General features: G+C 45.5%; 2 protein-coding genes across 2 annotated transcripts; both read right to left on the bottom strand.

Moving 5' to 3' along the window:
• Positions 1-203: 203 nt before the first annotated feature.
• On the bottom strand, positions 204-9,159 carry LOC139455911 (troponin C-like). Its single transcript, XM_071237461.1, has 6 exons — positions 9,048-9,159; positions 7,576-7,623; positions 6,600-6,769; positions 3,740-3,904; positions 3,230-3,276; positions 204-272 (listed from the first exon to the last, which is right to left on the bottom strand). The coding sequence occupies exons 2-6, from the start codon at positions 7,617-7,619 to the stop codon at positions 237-239; spliced, it is 462 nt and encodes a 153-aa protein (XP_071093562.1). The 5' UTR covers positions 7,620-7,623; positions 9,048-9,159; the 3' UTR covers positions 204-236.
• Positions 9,160-10,867: 1,708 nt separating this feature from the next.
• On the bottom strand, positions 10,868-25,579 carry LOC139455912 (coiled-coil domain-containing protein 63-like). Its single transcript, XM_071237462.1, has 9 exons — positions 25,419-25,579; positions 21,989-22,178; positions 19,941-20,060; positions 17,696-17,877; positions 15,791-15,985; positions 14,331-14,616; positions 13,141-13,392; positions 12,614-12,732; positions 10,868-11,066 (listed from the first exon to the last, which is right to left on the bottom strand). Exons 1-9 carry the CDS (start codon positions 25,577-25,579, stop codon positions 10,868-10,870), a joined length of 1,704 nt encoding a protein of 567 aa, XP_071093563.1.
• Positions 25,580-25,582: the final 3 nt, after the last annotated feature.

Here is a 25,582-nt window from a genome sequence, read left to right on the forward strand (position 1 = left end):
TAATTCTGATTCATAAAAAACACATTTCGTGGTTTTCATTGTGGTATGTAAATGTTTTCTCATATCCTATCTACGCAGATCCAGTGGTCCAAATATAGGGCCCTCACAACATCGGACCTTCGCACGTCATCACCTCATCTTCATTGTCGACCAACACAGTGGGACCCCTCCTACCCACTCTGACAAACAAAACACATTTGGAATGTCGATCACGATGTTTTATTTCACAGCGGACATCAGTTGCCGTGAGCTGTAACACAGTTGGTGTAGAGCTGAAACATACGAAGTGTTAACACGTCTCATAGTGACATAGTGAGTGGTTCACGCCTCTCCCAGACATATGGGTGGGGGAAGAGAGGGGGAGGGGGTTACTGGGGTTCATGGAAAAGTTACACCAAATAATGTGGTAGAAATTTGAACATTATTTAGGTACTGGTCATTAATCATAGGACGGGGTCATGAACAAATGTTACATTTGGGAAGAGGGTGGGGTTGGGGGTGGGGTTGGGGATAGGGATAGGGGTGGGGGTGGTAGTGTGTGTGTGCGGGGAGTGGAGTGGAGGGGGGGCGGGGAGGGGAGGGGAGGGGAGGGGAGGGCTTTGACACCGAATGGGGAATTCAGTAGAATATGCTACTATAGGATGTGTGTTGTTGTGATATATTTTTACATAAAAAAGAGACAGCAGCAAAACACACACAAACACGATCCACATCCCCATAATAAATAACCGTTCCCTTAATTCTTTGGGCAACAGAGGTCTTCCAGGGCCATTCTTTGCTAAAGAAATAAACGACGAGTGGGAGTTGTTTATCGCACAATATAAGATAGCTAGGCGATAAATCGCAAAGAACAATAAAGACCGAAACTTGGTTTATTTCCCGATAAAACATTAAACAAATAATTACTCTTGCAGAGGTCAATATGCGACCCTTGAGGGTCCTTGTTTTCGCTTATTGACCTCGTCGGGAGTAACCTTTTTTGTTATACCTTAATTCCCTTTAAAGATTATGTAGCCTTTAAACCATACTCTGTTTTATTACAGCAAAGAAGTGTATCTCTCTGTACGTGTTTGGTTACTTTAACCCAGCTGCGAAGCGTGAAATGTTAGTAGCAGACGCCATCTTGTTTTCTAGCAGAGGAGTCAATATTCATCACGTGACAGGTCAATACTGATCATGTGACAAGTCAATATTCGAGGTCAGTGTCAGTCACATGATTTTGAGGTATACGTTGAAATGTATTGTTTCGTCACGTGGTACGGAATTATCAATGGATAATAGAGGTATAACAATGTTATCATGACGTCATTATTGGAGATTCGAATATGCGCTTGATGACGTCAAATATTGGACGACGTTATTTTTGAGACGGAAGTAAGTTGTTCCCCTTTGATGTAGCTGGAATACGCAGATAAACGCAGTGGCCGAACGATCGCATGCAAAAGCAGGAGAGATGTGACAATAGGTATATGGAGAAAAGGTACAGATAATCGACATGACGATTGTGTGAATATGCCGTAAAATGGACTTTGACGAGATCGGATTCTATTCAGGGAGTCATCAGTTTTTAATATGTTTAAAGCTTGCACATTTAATTAACATCCTTAAAGAGGAGGAACATAATGTTGATATCTCATTTATGAAATAAAAGCCTTGTAGACGTTGTTATCGTACAATAAAACACTGTAGAGAGTATAAACCACTCGGGGCTGCGCCCGTCATGGCTTATTCTCCCTGCAGTGTTTTATTGTACGATAAACACTTCCCACTCGTCGTATATTTCTTAAATACGTTTTAATAAAACATATACCTAAATGAAAACCTTTGTACTTTGTTATTCAATCTGTTGTGAAGTAATCATGAACGATGTATTTGGATCCAATGTGCTGAAAAGAATCCATTTACCGGACACCTTCGCCATTTTGTCAGAGATGTATACGAGATTTTTCCTTGACCCGTGAAGATCCGGGGTCAAATAAGTCTTCAGCAACCCATGCTTGCCGTAAAAGATGACTATGCTTGTCGTTAGGGACAACTAACGGAATCGGGTGGTCAGGCTCGCTGACGTGGTTGATACATGTCATCGATCCCAAGTGCGTGGATTGATGCTCAGGATATTAATCACGGGATTGTCTGGTCCAGATTCCATTATTTACAGACCGCCGTCATAAAGCTGGAATATTGCTGAGAGCGGCGTTAAACAACAAACAAACAAACAAACAAACAAACATGCCAGCATGACAGAAAAGCAGAATGAAAAGTAATGCATGACCACATATTGTCGTTCAATGTATTTATTTTTGCTAAGTGCGGCGTGAAAGAACAAACCAACCAACCAACTTGGTGACGGAATTTCAGTTGTCATTCGTAAGTAAATAACGTTTTGGTTACCAAAGTGACCAAAATTACTACCTGTTTGTTGAGGTGTGGCCTCCTTGGATGTCATTTATCAGATTGTTGCACACCATTATGGAATTTCTATTTTCAGGTCATTTTCGACATTAGGTTTTAATTGTCGATGTTTATGCTTGCCTTTTGATATTTATTTTGGATTTGTTATAACATTAAACCTAGTTACACGCAGAGTTGACTTATCTGCTTCAAATAAACTTGGCAGACAGGTGATGATTGATCATTAAAATGTTTTATAGGTGTTCGGGCATCTAGGCCCATTTACACCTTGCCTATAATAAAGGTTTGCTAAGTACCTAGATCTTTTATAAAGTATCAATACTGCCACACGCTTTAATATAAGCGAGAATGACATTCTGAATTGGTGAACAATATTCCTAGAAGATAAAATACCAGACAATGAGAAGTCAATATTGAGAACTGTTAGAGACTCCACCATTGCCCTACGATGATTAATATGCTTTTGGCAATGCAATAAAAAATGAGCTACACTATCAAGCTGATTACACACTGTACAATGTGCAGAAATGTCTTTATTAATAGCAATTAGATAAGCTCCAAGGCCACAATGCCCAAGACGAAGTCTGGTAAAGAGAAACTCCTCTCTCCGATTATTTCTAAATTTATTTATGTGTAATTTAGTGATAAAGGGTCGATGCCATAGAGAATACGCCCTTTTAAGGAAGATGCCCATCTCGGCTGCCATTTTGTTTTAGCATGAGTCATACTGACGGTGCCTAACTCTGAAGGAGAGGGTACACTTGTTGGCAGATAGGTATCAGGGTATCACTCAAAAATGTATTGTTACGTGACTTACGTTCGTCATGTAGGTCCTGAACTCTGCGATCGAGATTTCCCCATTTCCTGCAATACATAAACCGTTGTCAAGGGTTACAGAGAGGGGAGACAACTAATATGTTCAGGCATTCCATCCATCTTTCTGTTTTAGAGACTGTCAAAGCCAAAGGTTTTCACATTTTCTGAAACTGGCGACAAAGTGAGAAACAATGAAGGACTATTTGTGTCCTGTGTTTTCATTTGAACAAATCGAAATTTCCGAATTAGGGGGTAAAGACACGAAGCCAAATTGCTTTAGAAAGGTGGAATCTGATTGGATCAAGAACCTACACGTCCTTCACTTTGATTGGGCGTTTAGTACCTCAAGATTCATATAATGTGACCTGTTATGGGTGTGTTCGCAGATCAACACGCATAGATTCATTCCGCCCCCCCCCCCCCCCCCACCCCCCCCACCCCCCACCCCACCCCACCCCCCTCTTCCTCGCCCCCTTCCTGTAACCTGAAAGAGACATGAATGAGCACCCACCGTCAGTGTCGAGATTTTTTGACCAAGCGACGAGGTCATTGTCGGTCAGACTCAGGTCGTCGTTCACGTCGAAATTGTGGAAGAGGTAGCCGACAAAATCGCGATCGTCGTGGTAGTGCTGATGCCATTGTTTTACAAACTCATCCTCTGTGATACTTCCGTTTTCTGAAACAACATAATATTTTCGTAAAACCTAAGGCATTATTATCTTTCAAATATTTTCTGCACCAGTAAGGAAGCTACGGTGTCGAATGGGACCAGGGCATTTATCATTATACATGTACATATATCATACACTTGAATTCTTGTCAGACACAGAATACTGCTTCAAGGCAAACAATGTCCTTTTACAACATACTATCAAGCATTTCCAGCAAACATGTTTGTTTTGTGTAAAATTATATTATATTACCCATACGGGTCGAAGGATTGTGTGTAAACGCCTTCCGATAATCCCGATGATTCTCAATGTTGGGTGTTCATTTGAAGCCATAATACGTCACAACGCTTTTCTGTTGAGTAAAAGCCGATATAACGTCATCCATTGTTCATCGCGACACACATTGATTACATCACGTCATCTGAACAATAGGCATCCTTCAGTGAAGTGTACCTGTGATAAAGTACACTTTTTGAATTACGTCATAATGGACTGACATCATGGCGCTGTTCAAGTTCCACCCCCTTGATCTGAACGTATCCTTGGTAACACCGTTCTTTCATTACTGTCAAGCAAGATGGCGCATCCACGTCAATTTTCGGTTAAGAGGTTTCTTTAAACTTGCCAAATATTCGAATAATGTTACGTGGGAAGAAATATGTCAAGATGATGTCAGCAATCTATCATGCCGCAGGCATCTCCCACACATACATACGCTACTGTGCCCGTGCCAAAGCAGTCTGAAACTGTCCGAGGCGGGCGTTGGTTCCCTAGGATTTATGTCTGTCTCTGGGTAACGGAATGAGCATCTTCACGAGGCAAGAGAGTTAACTGACTATAAAAGTCCAGTTTCCACCCTTGCCGAACTGGGCTGCAGATGTGGAGTTATATTTTGGCCGGACTAACGAGTCTATGCATAGTCCAATCAAAATCGCGCACCGAAATCGAAATCCGGTTCGTAAACTATGATGCAGATTTTGGTCGATTGCAGGATTTGCACAGTATGTGCACCGCCTTTTCGTTGTCAGCAGATATTTTCCAAAGTTTATAATCAAGCTGCCCACGTGATTTGATGTACTTGGCGATTTAAGACTCGTTTTATCATATTATAGATCTTGATTGTCGATCAGATCGTCTTGACTGGGCGCCGCCATTTTGTTTGAAGCAAATGCAAGTGATACGAGAGATGGAATCTGATTGGTCCATAGGAGAGGCATATATGGGACATAACTCGTAACAGCTACTGGTGACGCTACGATAGAGCACAGACATTCCAGCCTAGTTCGGCAAGGGTTTTAACTTGACTTTTAAAGTCAGTTAACTCTCTTGCCTCGGGAAAATGCGGAATAAGCAATCCTTGAAAGGTTTCATACCCACCTGTTGTTCAGCATACGTCATTTAGCAATATACTAAAATCAAGCAAAACGGCCGCTATTGCAGTCACGTGATTAAATTGACGCAAATTATTATGAAAACGTAAATTTAAAAATTCCACTTATTGTTCTATGAGATTGTGGGTAACCAAACAATGAAATATGACCTCTTCAGATAATAAACTTCCCATTTTAGTGGTGTATTATTATGTCTCAAACGTAAAATACGCCTCTTAACGTGAGGGTGCAGGCTATTAGGTGGAAGAGCCACACAATGATACCTGTTCGAGGATTTTCAGTTTACATAACTGGTCATTACAAATTTGATTTTAAACCCAGCTCTAATATAACATGAGGTTAGTCTTAAATTCGGCCTCTTTGAAAAGTAATAAAGTTTGCCCTATGTGTAAAAAAGTATTGTTTTGACGTGAACTATTATGACGTCAGCAAAACTTTACTTTATACACTACACATGGGGTAGAGCAGTCTTTATTCTTAATTATATTTCTATAATCTACTCAAGACTCGGAATTATCTGTTTCTCGTAGCCTGTTGATTATTCTCTAAATATCCAGACTATCAAACGGCCAGTCCCTTCTTGAGATGCGATCAACATTGGCAAAATACAGTCTGGGGTCCCTTGCCGTTATTTGAGGGTTTACGGTACTGCCCCTACTAGGAAATAGGATGTCAAATTGACTGATTGATGACGATTTAGGTAAGACATGGTTGATGGAAACTATATTTGTTACCAATATGCCAGCTGTATCAAAATGACCTGAAAATAATCGAGGGTCAGGTATGGAATCCAAGAAGGGACATTGTCGCCCTCAGAGAAACAAGCGAAAAGTGTCAAAATTAACCAAAGTGCAACAATGCGACAATGCGACAACGCGACATTTTGGCCATTTGTTGCATTGTCGCGCTTTGAATGATATTTTTTATATTACCAAAGGGCGATTACGTCCCTTTAAGGATTTCATATTCAAGCAAACCAATGACAGAAAGCTTGAGCAACGACGCGAAATTGGTCATGGCACCGAGCTTAACCACGCGATCAACTTCAATCGGTAAGAGGCGACTATCGGAATCGGGTGGTCAGGCTTGCTGACTTGGTTGATGCAGGTCATCCAAATTGTGTGGATCGATGCTCATGATATCAATCACTGGATTGTCTGGTCCAGACTCGATTATTTACAGACCGCCGTCATATAGCAGGAATATTGCCGAGTGCGACGTAAAACAACAAATCAACCGACACTTCAGTCGACTCTTGCAACAAGCATAAGTTACAGGGCACAGATTCTTATCATAATGATTATCCTACTGTCAACGTCATATCTGGCGACGAACTCCGCCTGGACCTCGGTTGGTTCCACAATGCCGTCGCCATCTTTGTCAATGTCGGCGATGACGTTGCTGACCACCTGGCTCGACAGCAGCTGGTGATGGTTGTTGAAGATGCAGGAGTGGTTGTGGGCTTGGCCATGGTGCTGTCTGCAGGCAGAGAAGCCCCCGATGAGTTGGGGCTTCTTTCAAAATTATTCCAGTTCTAAGGTTGGCTGGGGGAAATGTGAATGCAAACGTGTCCCAGACGTTTCCCACGAACGGGTTATGGTGCGGACAATCAACTGCATCTGATCTGATATCTGGTTTATACCATCCACCAAAAAACTGCACCTGATCTGATAAATAATTAAGACAATGTACCCATAAACTGCATCTGATCTGATAAATAATTAAGACAATGTACCCATAAACTGCACCTGATCTGATATACTAGTTTATACTACCCACAAATAAACTGCACCTGATCTGATAAATAATTAAGACAATGTACACATAAACTGCATCTGATCTGATATACTAGTTTATACCATCCAACCATAAACTGCACCTGATCTGATACATAATTAAGACAATGTACCGACAAACTGCATCTGATCTGATATACTAGTTTATACCACCCACCCATAAACTGCACCTGATCTGATAAATAATTAAGACAATTTACCAATAAACTGCACCTGATCTGATATACTAGTTTATACCACTTACCCATAAACTGCACTTGATCTGACATACTAGTTTAGACAATGTACCCATAAACTGCACCTGATCTGATATACCTGATCTGATCTGACCAGATAATCCAGCGTATACCATGCACCTACAAACGGCATCTGATCTGATATACTAGCCTATACCAGTCACCTATAAACTGCATCTCATATGATATATAGCTTATACCACACTCAGATAAACTGCATCTGATCTGATATACTATAGCTTATACGACTCACCCATAAACGGCTACAGATCCGATTAGAACAAGGAAAGCTATCATGATTCTGAAAATTAATAAAATGGAGTTTTAGTTTGAACATTATTTATAATAAATGGAACAGATTCATAGCATCCAGTACACCTGGTGTTGGGGGAGTTTGATAGCGCCCAGTAGATACAGGAGGTAACAGGTCTGGACAGCGCACCTGGTGTTGGGGGAGTTTGATAGCGCCTAGTAGATACAGAAGGTAACAGGTCTGGACACAGAGCACCTGGTGTTGGGGAGTTTGATAGCGCCCAGTTGAAACAGAAGGTAACAGGTCTGGACAGCTCACCTGGTGTTGGGGAGTTTGACAGCGCTCAGTAGATACAGAAGGTAACAGGTCTGGACAGAGCACCTGGTGTTGGGGAGTTTGGTAGCGCTCAGTAGATACAGAAGGTAACAGGTCTGGACAGAACACCGGGTGTTGGGGAGTTTGACAGCGCCCAGTTGATACAGAAGGTGACAGGTCTGGACAGCGCAGCTGGTGTTGAGGAGTTTGATAGCGCTCAGTAGATACAGAAGGTAACAGGTTTGGACCGAGCACCTGGTTTCGGGAGTTTGATAGCGCTCAGTAGATACAGAAGGTAACAGGTCTAGACAGAGCACCTGGTGTTGGGGAGTTTGACAGCGCCCAGTTGATATAGAAGGTAACAGATCTAGACAGAGCACCTGGTGTTGGGGTGTTTGACTTGGTTGATGCATGTCATCGTATGGCAATTGCGTGGATCGATGCTCATAATGTCAATCACTGGATTGTCTGGTCATGACTCGATTATTTACAGACCGCCGTCATATAGCTGGAATATTGCTGAGAACGGCTATAAACAACAAACAAACATGGATAAAACTATCCTACCTTACCAACTGACCCGTAAAGATCCGGGGTAGAATAGGTCTTCAGCAACCCATGCTTGCCGTAAAAGGCGACTATGCTTGTCGTAAGAGGCGACTAACGGGATGGGTGGTCAGGCTTCCTGACTTGGTTGATACATGTCATCGATTCCAATTGTGTGGATCGATGCTCATGATGTCAATTACTTGATTGTCTGGTCCAGACTCGATCATTTACAGACCGCCGTCATATAGAAGGAATATTGCAGAGTGCGGCGTTAAACAAGAAACAAACAAACAAACAAACAAACAAACAAACAAAGATCACCTGCTGGAGAGGTTTGTCATTAACGATAGGTACAGTAACAGGCAAGCGTTGGTGTTGCACAAAGCAATATTTGCGCTTAGACTGGGCAAGTGGGCCGGAATAGAACAAATGGGGCCACTTGCACAAAGCGATCTTAGCGCTAAGATGACCGTAACTCCCATACTTTAGCATAGGCTTACAATAATCTTAACGCTAAGATCGCTTTGTGCAAGTGGGCCCAGGATGAGGTATTGAGAAGAAAAGTTAAGATTCGCCACATAGCGACATGAAAACATCAGCAACTATACCTGGAGGAGGAGAAGTACAGCTAGTGTTCCACAAGGCTGTCTGGCTGATACTACCGACAAGCGGGCGCGTTACTTCTCATTTAAAGTGTGAAGATGCGAAGGAGTGTCGTTTTAAAAAGTAAACATTTGTGCAGACTTTATACACCTGTGTCTTTCACAGAGTTGTCAGTTTAATTTGGATCGCTCTGAAATCTAAAATATGCGTGTGATAGAGGCAAGGTCACGACAACTATGCAGTGTCAATATCTAAGACGGATCTTCTGTTATTTGGTTCTCCATACATGGAAACATACTCTAAATTTTAGAAACAGTGTTTCCGTGGGATCTCCACTGATGTTAATCGGATAGAGTGTAGATCGGTGATCCAATTCCTAGCACGTCATACCAAAAGATGTTAAAAGATGGTACTTGTTGTTATCCCGTCTGGCGCTCGGCATTAAAGGGGAAGTGTACACGCAAAAATCACTTTCTTTCTTTTTCGCAATTTTAGAATTAGTTAGTATCTGTGTTTGAAAATATACACTCATTTTTTTTCACAGTGAAAGTAGGAAGCTCACAATAGTGTGAAAGTGATATGCCGTTATGAGGCCTTCGTTTTACGGGCGAAATAGGCCTGAGTTATCCCCCTTAGATTATGACGTAATTGGTGCCAATTCAACTGGGTCCCTGTCTATTCTCAACGCAAAAGATATCAAGGACCAGTTTGCGGTAAAACAACATGGTCTACGACACACTCCGGCGCAGTGGTGACTCAGCATAACACAATTCTGGCTGGCATCTGAGATGCTAGAATCACAAAACTGTACCTACACCACGTGAAGCGGCTCTAACCAAGCATGATGACGTCATAATGTTTATCAATTGGCACCAATGACGTCATATTGCAAGGGGCATAAGCCATGGTGTTTTTGTTATGGAAATAGAACACTTGGTAAATGTGAAAAATATATATCGTTTTAGTGCAATAAATATGTTAATTAAATATGATGTTTTTATATTTTTGTCTATGATACTTCTATGTTAACACTTTTAATGTGGAAAAAGTACAAGAAAAAATGGTTCATTTCCGTGTGAACTTGCCCTTTAAGGGGCTAAGGCAAGGACGCCAGTGTACTGTGTCTGAGTAAGATATTCATGTTAAACTGCGGCTTGGCATCTCAGTGCGCAAGCACTGTAAATCGGAATCAGTCCGGACGAGTACAATCAGCCACACATACTAAACGCACGCACGCGCGCGAGTGTGTGAATGCACGTGGCTATATAAGTGCAATAATATTGAACGCCATGTCATACCTTTCCCGCTGAATCAGGTAAGAGAACACCTCAGGTCTCTTCCAAGACACATGTAGGGGGGAATGGATGACATCCCCACAGCGTCTAAGCATCAGTATACAAGTGGAGGACATTTCTAAGTTTGACCCATCAGTGACAAAAAATTGGTCCGATGCAAGTACCTATTTTGACTTGTACCATGTGTTCCAGGGTGAAATATAATTGACTTGCCTTTGCATGTGTTTGTGACGGATGCCACTGCTCTACCACTAGGCCACGGAGGCGGTCCCTTAAACAATAAAACTCTTAGATAAAATGTTTTGTATAACATATCTAACCATCAGTTTTTATTGCACATTTGGGTGTATCTACATATAATAGCAAACAATTAAAACTCACTAACAAATAGTTGATAAAACTGAAAATTGTTAGAAAAAATAAATAATCACATACCACCTTATAACGGTTATCAAATAAAAGAGTTGAATTAAAAGTTTTATATATATAATAAACATGTATTCACACTAATGGTCTGTCATGCAGGCAAGTTATGATGGCGGAATGACCTCGACCTTTGGTATCCGAGGGGACTTCTGGGTATTGGCGTCCTTGACCGGATTGGGGTTGATTGATTGCGCGTTTCCGGTTGACCTGTTGATGCGCCTCATCACCATGTGCTTCAGTTCCTCGTGGCTCAGAGGGCGGAGGTCGGTTTCTTCACTCATCTCATTCATGTCCTCATCTTCCCTACAAATACATGTCAGCATGAGACCCGTGATACAGCGCCCAGTAGATACAGAGGGTGACAGGTCTTGATAGAGCACCTGATGTTGGGGGAGTTTGATAACGTCTAGTAGATACTGCCCTTTATATGATGATGTGAGAGAGATATTTAGAGATTCGTTAGACAAAACTATCCTGCCTTACCAACTGATCCGTGAAGATCCGGTATAGAATAGGTCTTCGGCAACCTATTCTTGCTATAAAAGGCGACTATGCTTGTCGTGAAAGGCGACTAACGGGATCGGGTGGTCAGTGTCGCTGACTTGGTTGATGCATGTCATCGTATGGCAATTGCGTGGATCGATGCTCATAATGTCAATCACTGGATTGTCTGGTCATGACTCGGTTATTTACAGACCGCCGTCATATAGCTGGAATATTGCTGAGAGCGGTTATAAACAACAACAAACATGTCAGCATGACAGAAAAGCAGAATGTGAAATAATGCATGACCACAAATTGTCGTTCAATTTATCTATTTATTTTACATCTTTGAAACCGTGTACGGAAGTGAAGATGAGTCCCTATCTCTTGGGTGAGTGAATGTTGTTTTAGGCCACATCAACAATTTTGCAGTTCTTCTCTGAGGCAATCTCCCCCCAAGTGCTTTGAAAGGGTATGCGGCAAAGAATACATCATGTCTTGTAATCCGTTAGTCCGTTAGTCTATACAAAGAAGGGTCAATGCAAACACAGGTTCAACTAAGATTGGTGGGATTTTAGGCCGCTAAAAAAGATCGTGGGAAAGTTCCTATCTAAATCCTTAAGACTGTGTTTGTGACGGGGAGGGACCTACCTACCCAAGAACTGGAGAAGCTATTGTAACGGTGTTGCTGGCGGGAACTACCTCCCTAAGAACTGGAGAAGCTATTGTGACGGTGTTGCTGGCGGGAACTACCTCCCAAAGAACTGGAGAAGGTGTTGTGACGGTGTTGGTGGTGGGATTACTTACACAAGTCCTGGAGGTGCTATTGTGATGGTGTTGGTGGTGGGAATACTTACACAAGTCCTGGAGGTGCTATTGTGACGGTGTTGGTGGTGGGATTACTTACACAAGTCCTGGAGGTGCTATTGTGACGGTGTTGGTGGTGGGATTACTTACACAAGTCCTGGAGGTGCTATTGTGACGGTGTTGGTGGTGGGAATACTTACACAAGTCCTGGAGGTGCTATTGTGACGGTGTTGGTGGTGGGATTACTTACACAAGTCCTGGAGGTGCTATTGTGACGGTGTTGGTGGCGGAATTTTACTTACCCAAGTCCTGGACCCACTTGCACAAAGCGATCTTAGCGCTACAACTATTGTAAGCCTATGTTAAAGTATGGGAGTTACGATCATCTTAGTGCTAACATCGCTTTGTGCAAGCGGGCCCAGGAGGTGCTATCGTGAGTGTTGGTGGTGGGATTACTTACACAAGTCCTGAAGGTGCTATTGTGACTGTGTTGGTGGTGGGATTACTTACACAAGTCCTGGAGGTGCTATTGTGACGGTGTTGGTGGCGGGATTACTTACCCAAGTCCTGGAGGTGCTATTGTGACGGTTTTTGTGGCTGGAGGTCGGCGGAACTTCCTCATATCTGGCTCCTTTGTTTTGCCATCTTTTCCTTTCTCCTTGTCCTCCGGGATCATATTCTGTAGCATTTACATTCAACATGTGGGAGAAAGTCCAAGGGACGCAATGAGTGAACATGTTCAATGACAGACCCAACATGTTACATACATAAATACACACTAAGTGACCTCCCTCCGTACATTCCGCTCCACCCCTCCACTTTGTCATCTCCCTCCTTTTCTCTCCTCTTAGGGGCGCTAAGGTAGCCTAGTGGTTAAAGTGTTCGCTCCTCATGTCCAAGGCCCGGGTTCGATTCCCAATGGTAACAATGTGTGAAATCGATTCCTGATGTCCCCCGCCGTGATATTGCTGCAATATTGCTAAAAGCGACGCAAAACTAAACTCACTCACTCCTCCTCTAGCCCCCCCCCCCCCCCCCCCCCCCCCAACCCCCAAGCCCCTCCCCAACGCCAACCCCGATCACTGACCCTCATGTCTATATAGTGTTGAAGCTGCAACAGCTCCATAGTGCGCTGCTCGATGATGCCCATGTATAGAAGGATGTTCTTCTCCGTGACGCCCGCTTCGTTGCCCAGCATCTCGTTGATGGGGGTCCTGTTGCAGCCCAGACAGCGGAACAGGGAGGTAACTCCATCCGTTAGCTCGTCCAGAACCTGTGACATCTCCACGATCCTCTTGTCCGCTGCATCCGCCTCCATCCCCGACTGGGTGCTCTTGTCCTGTGGGTGTTGAGATCAGTACTGTGTTATTCATTTGAATACATAGAGAATCTGGGTGGCCCAGTCGTCCGAGGCGCTGTGCAGAGTTGCTCCCCTTGGGCACACCAGAAACCTATGTTTCTTGGTTCGATTTCCGTTTCGCCCCGATTATGATCCTAGGTTTACCCCTAGAAAACGTCTGAGACCTGCATCACTTCTGGCTTTCCTACCACAAGAGGCTGACACACCGTGATATAACTGCAATACCGTTCAGAGCGGCGTTAAACCCAACTCACTCACCCACTCACGCAGTCACATAGAGAATAATCTACACGAGTTACGAGGAATTCGTATAGTCTGCACCGAGTCAGAGACCATATACCTGAGGGCGGGGCTCAGGGCAGATTGGAGACCGGTGGCCAGGTGGCACTTTCACCAAGACTTGCGAGATTTGAGATTTACATGCGAGGGTTTCCCTTTTTATACATGTAAAGCTTGAGTTATGTAAGTTTTCTTCATGTACTATACCGGTATATGGTCGCTGCTTTGGGGTAATTCCGAGCAGGTTATTCTTTTTATTACTCACAGGGTTAGAAATATCCGAGTTCATAAAAATCATATGTGCACTAGTGAAAATATCACTCCATGCGCACCAGTGTGTTGTTTACATTTTCGAGGAAAATGGGAAAATATTGTGAATGTGGGTCCCTTGTGAAGATCCGAGGTAGAATATGTCTTCAGTTACGCAGGAAGAGGTGACTATGCTTGTCGTAAGAGGCGACTAACGGGATCGGGTGGTCAGTCAGTCAGTGTTGGTTGATGCATGTCATCGTATCCCAATAGCGTGGTCCAGGCTCGAATTTTTTACAGAACGCCGTCATATAGCTGGGTTATTGCGTTAAAATGATAAAAAAAGCAACAAAACAAACAAACAAACAAACACTCCCCGACCCCCTCACCTCCAACTCCTTCAGCCAAACGTTCCTCTCCGACTCCATCTGAACATCCTCCTCCTCGAACCGGGCGATCTCCGAGTTCATGAATCCGATCTCTTCCTGGAGCTTGTCCACCTCGTCGTTCAGCTCGTTGACGTAGTTGTAGAGGGCGAAGTTCTCGTCCTCCCGCCGCAGGAAGTCGGTCATGATCCTGACGATGTCATCCTCGCCCGTGGCTTCCCTGATCTCGGCGAATGCCTCCTCGTACGTCAAGATCTGTTTTTTCTCGACGTCAACGTCGCGCTCCCCCCTTCACTGCAAGCAACGAAAGGCGTTTGGGCTGACGTAGTCTCGCAGTCTCTTATAACAACATGAAAACGATGCCTCCAATTACCTTAACAAGCAAGCAAACAAAATGAAGCAAAATAAATAAACATTGTCAAAGAAAGAGTTATAAACAACAATAGAGTTTTTTATGCATTCGGAACACACAAGGTTGTAGCGTACAAATCCATTAAAGTCCGATAACCCTGCCATATTGTCGGTATCGTCTACCCGCTATAAAATCTGCATCAGTCTATCTGTTGTGTAGGCAGTATCGGTCTGCTCACTATAGAATCTACATCAGTCTACCCAATAGTCAGCAGCGGTCTCCCAGCTATATAGTCTGTAGTCATCTATTAAATAGTCTGCAGAGATCTACTGTGTATTCTGCAGCATCTACATACAAGTCTGCAGCATCTACATACAAGTCTGCAGCATCTTCATACAAGTCTGCAGCATCTACAAAACAAGTCTGCAGCCTCTACATACAAGTCTGCAGCATCTACATACAAGTCTGCAGCATCTAGATACAAATCTGCAGCATCTACATACAAGTCTGCAGCATATACATACAAGTCTGCAGCATCTACATACAAGTCTGCAGCATCTACAAACAAGTCTGCAGCATCTACCTACAAGTCTGCAGCATCTACATACAAGTCTGCAGCATCTACATACAAGTCTGCAGCATCTTCATACAAGTCTGCAGCATCTACAAAACAAGTCTGCAGCCTCTACATACAAGTCTGCAGCATCTACATACAAGTCTGCAGCATCTAGATACAAATCTGCAGCATCTACATACAAGTCTGCAGCATCTACATACAAGTCCTCAGCATCTACAAACAAGTCTGCAGCATCTAGATACAAATCTGCAGCATCTACATAAAAGTCTGCAGCATCTACATACAAGTCTGCAGCATCTACAAACAAGTCTGCAGCATCTACAAACAAGTCTGCAGCATCTATATACAAGTCTGCAGCATCTACAAACAAGTCTGCAGCATCTACATACAAATCTGCAGCCTCTACATACAAGTCTGCAGCATCTACAAAACAAGTCTGCAGCCTCTACATACAAGTCTTGCAGCCTCTACATACAAATCTGCAGCATCTACAAACAAGTCTGCAGCATCTACATACAAGTCTGCAGCATCTACTCACTGGCCTTCTTCTTCTTGGTGTCCTCCTCCTCCTTGTACTCGCCGCGGTCGTTGGCCTTGATCATCATGAACTCCTTCAGCTTGTTGTCGTGCTCGATGATGCGCTGCAGCTCGCGCATCTCCATCTCGTGCTGTGACGTGTCCTTCTCGCTCCTCTCCTTCAGCGCCAGCATCTTGTTGTACGCCTCGTCCCTGGAGAGTGAGAGAGAGTGAGAGAGTGAGGGGAGAGAGAGAGAGGGAGAGAAAAAGAGAGAGAGATAGTGAGATTTAGAGAGAGAGAGAGAGAGAGAGAGAGAGAGAGAGAGAGAGAGAGAGACTGACGGATCATGAGGGCGAATCTGGGGTTCCAACCAACACTGTGTTGAGTTGGAAAGTGAGCGAGAGAGTTTCTCACAGATGTCTGTTGTGATGGTCTGAACAGCTGGTGCAGAAAACCAGCATCATGATAGTCAGTTTGCAACGAAAAGCCACAAAACCATTTCGATAGTCATAACAAATATCTGAGTAAAGCATAGAACGTTGCACGATTCCGACTTAACTGCCGAGCAAAAGAAAGTATGAAAATTGAATTTGACCAAAATATCACAAACGTTCTCAAAACTAAGGCTGACAACCGTCACCGAAACACTGAAAACATCCACAACTGTGATACCCGTATAAAACACGCCTTTGTATCCAACGACCGCCTCCGTGGTCAAGTGGTAGAGCGTCCGCCCGGAGAGCGGAAGGTCCGGGGTTCGATCCCCGGTCGCGTCATACCAAAAGACCTTAAAAGATGGTACTTGTTGTTACCCTGTCTGGCGCTCGGCATTAAGGGGCTAAAACAAGGACTGGTCGGCTCGGAGTCAGTATACTGTGTCTGAGTGGGGTATTCATGTTAAACTGCTGCATGGTATCTCAATGGGCTAGCACTATAAATCGGCATCAGTCCGGACCAGTACAAACACACAAACACACACGTACATGCACGTCGCTTTATAAGTGCAATAATCTAGGACGCGACGTTAAACCTAATTTCACCTCACCTCACCTCACCGGGTGAGAATTGGTCTTCAGCAACCAATGTTTGCCGTAAAAGGTGTCTAACAGGATCGGGTGGTCAGGTTCGCTGACTTGGTTGATGCATGTCATCGTATTCAAATTGTGTAGATCGATGCACATGATGTCAATCCCTGGATTGTCTGGTCCAGACTCGATTATTTACAGACCGCCGCCACATAGCCAATCTCATTAGAATCAGATCTAAGTTCTCGCTGCCGCTAAACAAAGATCTGAGGACATCCTATTACGGGTGACGTCAGAACGACCTTTAGCTGGCTTTGACCGACCACTGAAACGACTCTTAAGGAGTCGACATCAGCCAATAGGAATGCAGCTTTCTCGAGCTTTACGGCACTCGTTTCAACCTAGCAACTTCCATTTCAGACAACGCTTGAAAAATATGTTGACTGAGTTCTCGATTAAAATTTTGAAAACTGAACAAACGAACATTCCGGAATGTCTAATATATGATTGAGATTGTATGGCAATACTTCCCACGTACTGTGCAACGCCTCTTCCGTTCAAATGTTTGTCCCACGGAAGCGAGAGATAGGCGATAATTTTGACGGAATCAGTCGTACTGGCCTATACTGTCGTTCAGAACACCCCGTGTTAACGTTTTCGAGGTTGCATGATTAGAAAACACATTCCAACTGTCACTTTCATGATCTGGTAAGCGACGCTTTGATTGGTCGGATGGAAGGTCGTTCTGACGTGAGCCGTATTGGGGTGTCCTGAGATCTTTTAAGCGATAGCGAGAACTAAGATCTGATTTTAATGAGATTGTCATTTTGCTATAATATTGCAGAGTGCGGCGTTAAACAAACAGACAAACAAACCACCCATGTTTCCTATGCGTACCTATGCTCGTACGCCTGGGATGCCTCTACGATGATGACTGACATGTCTTTGCGCATGTCCTCCAGGTCAGTGTTGAGCTTCTGGAAGAGGGTGTCAAACACGGTCTTGTCTTGGCGGAGGTGGTCAATCTCCTCGCGGAGACCCGTATTCACCGCCAGCTGGTTGTTGAACTTGACCATTGCCTGTGGTAAGGTGCGTGTGAAAACACATTTGGGAACAAAATGCCATTGAACAAACAACGACAATGATTTCAGCAGCGACGGCATGCCCTAATTTTATCCGGGACCACTATTCAAATTGTTTTGCGCATCAGTCATTATCGTTTAAGGAACAATTCGAAAATATAAGTAATTGATGATAAACATGATGACATATTTAACGTAATCAAAGACTGGATCCGGTTTGCATCCGAGAGTGAGTGAGTCTGTGAGTGTGTGAGTGAGTGAGTGAGTGAGTGAGTGAGTGAGCGAGCGAGTAAGCGAGTGAGTGAGTGAGTGAGGTTTTACACGACTTTTAGCAATACTCCAGCAATGTCACGACGGGGGACACCAGAAATAGGCTTTACACACTGTGTCGATGTGGGGAATCGAACCCAGATGTTCAGGGTCACGAGCAAACGCTGTAACCACTAGGCTACTCAAGCGCCCCCTAACAGAGATGGAGGTTGCAAACACAGAGAGGAACGTACATAAAAGGGCGTATCATAAAGTGTCGTAAATTGGATCACTGTCAAAACCAGCAGTGAATGGGGACTGGTTGTTAGGGATTCCTAGAACATTCTGATCATCGGACAAATTAGGTGTCTCCTGTCCGGCCGTATCTAACTTCTATTAAACATTGCCTGAGGATCACTTTAAGGTCATGTGATTGACACGAGACACGACACGAGATAATATTTGTTCTAGAAATACGCATTGTCATTCATATATACTATCATGTAAGTCTTCATTTGAAGTATTCGAATCCCAGTTCGCCCTGATAGCTTCTAGGTTTGTCAGCACCTATCCTTGCTCGTGGGTTTCACTAAAGTGGTAAACGTCCCAAACCTGCATCACTTCGGGCTTTCCTACCACACGTAGCTAACGCGCTACGATATAACTGGAATACTGTTAAAGCCCCGTTAAACCCAACCCTCCCACTTCAATTCCAATTGATCGCAAATAAATAACTTGCAAATGATTCCGTTGCATTTGATTAGTTAACTAAGCGAAAAAACTGTTTGGCATTTGTTTCCAAAACAGAAAACATTAGGCCACTCCCACAAATGGTTCATGTTGCCTGATTGGCTGATTATAGAATGGGCGGGGCTTGTGTTGCAACAGTGCGCTGAACATTGTCACTGTTTTCGTATTGTAGGCTCTATTGTATTGTTAAGTTATAGTTGACGTATTTATTCATAAACTTGACTTCAATATATTTTTGCGTTTGTAAAGGTATCAACGTAAAAGCTGGTGTTCATAAAGGCCAAAAATATTGAAGTCAAGTTTTAAGTAACGTTGCAAGGGACTGTCTCATGACGTGACTTGCACACCTGTGGGTGAGAAGCCATTTTGAGATAACTAGTATCAAACATATGTGTGAGGGAGAATTACAGGGCCGTGATTGGCTTCTCCATGGTGATGACTTGAGGTTATGACGGACTACTTTCCTGATGCTAATTTTTTTATACGTTTTTCATCACACTCCGGCGGAGTGGTGATTTTGCATAACATAAGGTTTTAGGGGCACTTTACATATCGTTTTGCACAATTATATAAATATGCTACTACAACTGCAGCAGTGAGTTGCATGACAAAACATATTTACGCATCAAAGTGACCGTATCGCTAGCTCTCCGTAGGGCTTCGATGATAGCACGTGGAGCTGTACAACCAATGTAAAAATAGGATAACTACGCAAATGGAAATAGTTTTTCTCGATTTAGGATATTTTCTCAATGAAAGTTAACCATTATATGACATATGTTTATCTAGATATATAGACTTGTCAAAAATGAAACAGATGAAAAACATGCAATATCTTGAATGGACTGTCTCAGATGTGACAAATCGTCACATGGCGCTGCCCTGTGGCAGAGGTACTATGCTGGTCGCATGGAACTCTGGGTAGGAGAGTGGTTTCACGTGCTTCAGTCGAATTCACCCACGTCTGTATACCTTTTGAAACAATTCATTGTAAGATAACTGGTATCTGACAGACGCTCGTGTAGTAATCTGTATGACACAGGCCCTGACCACTGACTAACCTTGTCGTGTCTATTCTCTATGACCTTTATCCTTTTCAGTATCAACTTCTCCATTATGGGTCCCGAATAGCTGCCATTGAGTATCCTCTGTTGACAGATGTCTTTCTCAACTCGCGCGATCTAGCAACAAAAATGCGTAATCCTGGATGTCGTTGTACAAAACAACCTTAGCGCTACGACTGTCGTAAGTCTATGTTAAGGTATGGGAGTTACCCGCCCACACCCAAGTTACAGACCGCATCCGTGGCCTAGTGGCAGAGCGTCCACCCGGAGAGCGGAAGGGTCGGGGTTTAATCCCCGGCCGCTGTCACTAGCTCAACCAACCCAAGACCCGCCCATACCCAACTTACATCTACTCTGTCACTAGCTCAGCCAAGCCAAAAACCGCCCACAACCAATTTACATCTACTCTGTCACTAGCTCAACCAACCAAGACCCGCCCACACCCAACTTACATATACTCTGTCACTAGCTCAACCAAGCCTAGACCCGCCCACACCCAACTTACATCTACTCTGTCACTAGCTCAACCGACCCAAGAACCGCCCACACCCAACTTACATCTACTCTGTCACTAGCTCAACCAAGCCAAGACCCGCCTACACCCAACTTACATCTACTCTGTCAGTAGCTCAGTCAAGCCAAGAACCGCCCACACCTAACTTACATCTCCTGTCACTAGCTCAACCAAGCCAAGACCCGCCCACACCCAACTTACATCTACTCTGTCACTAGCTCAACCGACCCAAGAACCGCCCACACCCAACTTACATATACTCTGTCACTAGCTCAACCAAGCCAAGACCCGCCTACACCCAACTTACATCTACTCTGTCACTAGCTCAACCAAGCCAAGACCCGCCCACACCCAACTTACATCTACTCTGTCACTAGCTCAGTCAAGCCGAGACCCGCCCACACCCAACTTACATCTACTCTGTCACTAGCTCAACCAAGCCAAAAACCGCCCACACCCAAGTTACATCTACTCTGTCACTAGCTCAACCAACCAAGACCCGCCCACACCCAACTTACATCTACTCTGTCACTAGCTCAACCAAGCCAAGACCCGCCCACACCCAACTTACATCTACTCTGTCACTAGCTCAACCGACCCAAGAACCGCCCACACCCAACTTACATCTACTCTGTCAGTAGCTCAACCAAGCCAAGAACCGCCCACACCCAACTTACATCTACTCTGTCACTAGCTCAACCAAGCCAAGACCCGCCTACACCCAACTTACATCTACTCTGTCAGTAGCTCAGTCAAGCCAAGAACCGCCCACACCTAACTTACATCTCCTGTCACTAGCTCAACCAAGCCAAGACCCGCCCACACCCAACTTACATCTACTCTGTCACTAGCTCAACCGACCCAAGAACCGCCCACACCCAACTTACATATACTCTGTCACTAGCTCAACCAAGCCAAGACCCGCCTACACCCAACTTACATCTACTCTGTCACTAGCTTAACCAAGCCAAGACCCGCCCACACCCAACTTACATCTACTCTGTCACTAGCTCAACCAACCAAGACCCGCCCACACCCAACTTACATCTACTCTGTCACTAGCTAAACCAAGCCAAGACCCGCCCACAACCAACTAACATCTACTCTGTCACTAGCTCAACCAAGCCAAGACCCGCCCACACCCAACTTACATCTACTCTGTCACTAGTTCATCGAAGCCAAGACCCGCCCACAACCAAGTTACATCTCCTCTGTCGCTAGCTCAACCGACCCAAGAACCGCCCACACCCAAGTTACATCTACTCTGTCACTAGCTCAACCAAGCCAAGACCCGCCCACACCCAACTTACATCTACTCTGTCACTAGCTCAACCAAGTCAAGACCCGCCCACACCCAACTTACACCCGCACTTTACACCTTCACGGTCGTAACTCATCATATCCCATTTGCCTACATCGTTGCTCATGGTGTTAATCACTGAATTGTCTCGTAAATACTCGATTATTTACAGACTAACGTCAAAGAGCTGGAATATTGAAGAATGCGTCAAACGAACGAACAAACAAACACCTCTGCCTGTAGCTGGGTGATCTTGCTGCGCTCAATGTCGCTCTGTGCGTTCAGGGCGTCCATCTCCTCAGTCAGGTTCTGCAGGCGCGTTGTGTTGTCCTCATCCTTCAACTCGTTCTTGTCGCACTGGGACAGACGCAGAATTGTACTGATCTCGCTGTTCTCCTGCTCCAAGGTGCGGATCACGGACCTGCGCAGACAGAGACATATTCTTGTCACGTGACCCACATGAGACATCACAAGAATGCAGTATACCGGACACCTTCCGACATTTTGGTAAGGGATGTGCACGAGCTTATTCCTTAGTAACGGTTTCTATGTTTTTCAGACGCCATTTTTGCCGCCTCGCCCGTCCCAACAGGGGTGTTGGGAAGCTTGCCCCCCACTCAACGGCCTGAATTAAATGCTTTGTAGCACCAAAGACGTATATACGTCTTTTGTAGCATCAAACAAACATGGCTGCTTGGAGTCCGGTATAATGCATGTGTACCAAAAGTAATTCAGTTTTGAGAACATGTCACATATATAGTTAACTGTGGAATAACCATCGATGTTTCAAGACTCTCTCCAAAATTGTATCTTTTATAAAGTCCTTGCCCCGACTCTAACTACAACATGTTCTGCATCAATACTCTTTCTCGGAGCATGTCATATGTTTTAATGGTCTTTTCCTAATTAACTCCCTTATAAATGCCCCAAAAGTCTCACAACGGAAATGGATATTTACCTCACCACAATCATTAGATAATGACCTTTTTTTACAGTCAAAACCCTGACAAACCCTTCATAGGACGTCCCTTCCGGTGAACATTGAACACTCTTTCAAAGGTGCCTGAGTTAATCAGAAATACATTGTCGTTATTGTTGTGAGTGAGTTTGGTTTAACCCCGCTTTTAACAGCATTACAGTTATATCGCGGCGTGTCAACTTAATGTGGGAGGAAAGCCTAAAGTGATGCAGGTCTCATATATTTACCACCTCGGTGAAACCCACGACAAATGGTTCTGACAAAGCTTGAAACATGATCGGGGCGAACCGGAATTCAAACCCACAATCATTTACTGGCGTGCCCGAAGGACACAACTCTGCACAGCGAATCGCGGCGCCTTACACGACTGGGCCACCTGTGCCCCCTCTTCTGGGTGTAGATGGCATGGCCCAAAGACACTTCAGACATCCACAATACCGCGAGGCAGCTATGTTCCTCCATGCAGTACTGCCTCAATGCCCAACGAGCACCGTCCTCCCTGATTCTCTTTCCTCACTGCCCACCGAACACCTTCCTCCCCGATACTCTTTCCTTACTGCCCACCGAGCACCTTCCTCCCTGATACTCTTTCCTCATTGCCCACCGAGCACCTTCCTCCCTGATTCTCTTTCCTCACTGCCCACCGAGCACCTTCCTCCCCGATACTCTTTCCTCATTGCCCACCGAACACCTTCCTCCCCGATACTCTTTCCTCACTGCCCACCGACCACCCTCCTCCCTGATACTCTTTCCTCACTGCCCACCGAGCACCTTCCTCCCTGATACTCTTTCCTCACTGCCCACCGACCACCCTCCTCCCCGATACTCTTTCCTTACTGCCCACCGAGCACCGTCTTCCCCGATACTCTTTCCTCCTTGCCCACCGAGCACCTTCTCCTGATACTCTTTCCTCACTGCCCACCGAGCACCTTCCTCCCTGATTCTCTTTCCTCATTGCCCACCGAGCACCTTCCTCCCTGATTCTCTTTCCTCACTGCCCACCGAGCACCGTCTTCCCCGATACTCTTTCCTCCTTGCCCACCGAGCACCTTCTCCTGATACTCTTTCCTCAATGCCCACCGAACACCCTCCTCCCTGATACTCTTTCCTCAATGCCCACCGACCACCCTCATCCCCGATACTCTTTCCTTACTGACCACCGAAAACCCTCCTCCCTGATACTTTTTCCTCACTGCCCACCGAACACCCTCCTCCCTGATACTTTTTCATCACTGCCCACCGACCACCCTCCTCCCTGATACTCTTTCCTCACTGCCCACCGAGCACCTTCCTCCCTAATACTCTTTCCTCACTGCCCACCGACCACCTTCCTCCCCGATACCCTTTCCTCACTGCCCACAGACCACCTTCCTCCCTGATACTCTTTCCTCACTGCCCACCGACCACCTTCCTCCCTGATACCCTTTCCTCATTGCCCACCGAACACCCTCCTCCCCGATACTTTTTCCTCACTGCCCACCGACCACCCTCCTCCCCGATACTCTTTCCTTACTGCCCACCGACCACCTTCCTCCCCGATACTCTTTCCTCACTGCCCACCGGCCACCTTCCTCCCTGATACTCTTTCCTCATTGCCCACCGACCACCTTCCTCCCTGATACTCTTTCCTCACTGCCCACCGACCACCCTCCTCCCCGATACTCTTTCCTTACTGCCCACCGACCACCTTCCTCCCCGATACTCTTTCCTCAATGCCCACCGACCACCTTCCTCCCCGATACTCTTTCCTCACTGCCCACCGGCCACCTTCCTCCCTGATACTCTTTCCTCATTGCCCACCGACCACCTTCCTCCCTGATACTCTTTCCTCACTGCCCACCGAGCACCGTCCTCCCCGATACTCTTTCCTCATTGCCCACCGAGCACCTTCCTCCCTGATACTCTTTCCTCACTGCCCACCGAGCACCGTCCTCCCCGATACTCTTTCCTCATTGCCCACCGAGCACCTTCCTCCCCGATACTCTTTCCTCACTGCCCACCGACCACCCTCCTCCCCGATACTCTTTCCTCACTGCCCACCGACCACCTTCCTCCCTGATACTCTTTCCTCACTGCCCACCGAGCACCTTCCTCCCTGATACTCTTTCCTCACTGCCCACCGAGGACCGTCCTCCCCGATACTCTTTCCTCCTAGCCCACCGAGCACCTTCCTCCCTGATACTCTTTCCTCATTGCCCACCGAGCACCTTCCTCCCTGATACTCTTTCCTCAATGCCCACCGAGCACCTTCCTCCCCGATACTCTTTCCTCCTTGCCCACCGAGCACCTTCCTCCCTGATACTCTTTCCTCCTTGCCCACCGACCACCCTCCTCCCTGATACTCTTTCCTCACTGCCCACCGAGCACCTTCCTCCCTGATACTCTTTCCTCACTGCCCATCGACCACCCTCCTCCCCGATACTCTTTCTTCATTGCCCACCGAGCACCTTCCTCCCTGATACTCTTTCCTCACTGCCCATCGAACACCCTCCTCCCCGATACTCTTTCTTCATTGCCCACCGAGCACCTTCCTCCCCGATACTCTTTCCTCCTTGCCCACCGAGCACCTTCCTCCCTGATACTCTTTCCTCCTTGCCCACCGACCACCCTCCTCCCTGATACTCTTTCCTCACTGCCCACTGAGCACCTTCCTCCACAGTACTCTCTTCTCATTCCACCTACTCTTGTTGCATACGGATGATGCATGTCTCCTCGGTGTACGCGCGCCTGTCCCCCTCCAGCAGCCGGAGTTGTCGCTGCAGCCTGGCCAGCTCCTGCCTCTGTCCTCCCTCCTCCCCCAGGTCCTCCACTGAGCCGGGGCGTTCCCCCAGTCCCCGTGGCATCCT

This window comes from Haliotis cracherodii, unplaced genomic scaffold (genome assembly GCF_022045235.1).
Source record: "Haliotis cracherodii isolate W230 unplaced genomic scaffold, xgHalCrac1.p SCAF_11, whole genome shotgun sequence".
NCBI classification, from domain to species: Eukaryota; Metazoa; Mollusca; class Gastropoda; order Lepetellida; family Haliotidae; genus Haliotis; species Haliotis cracherodii.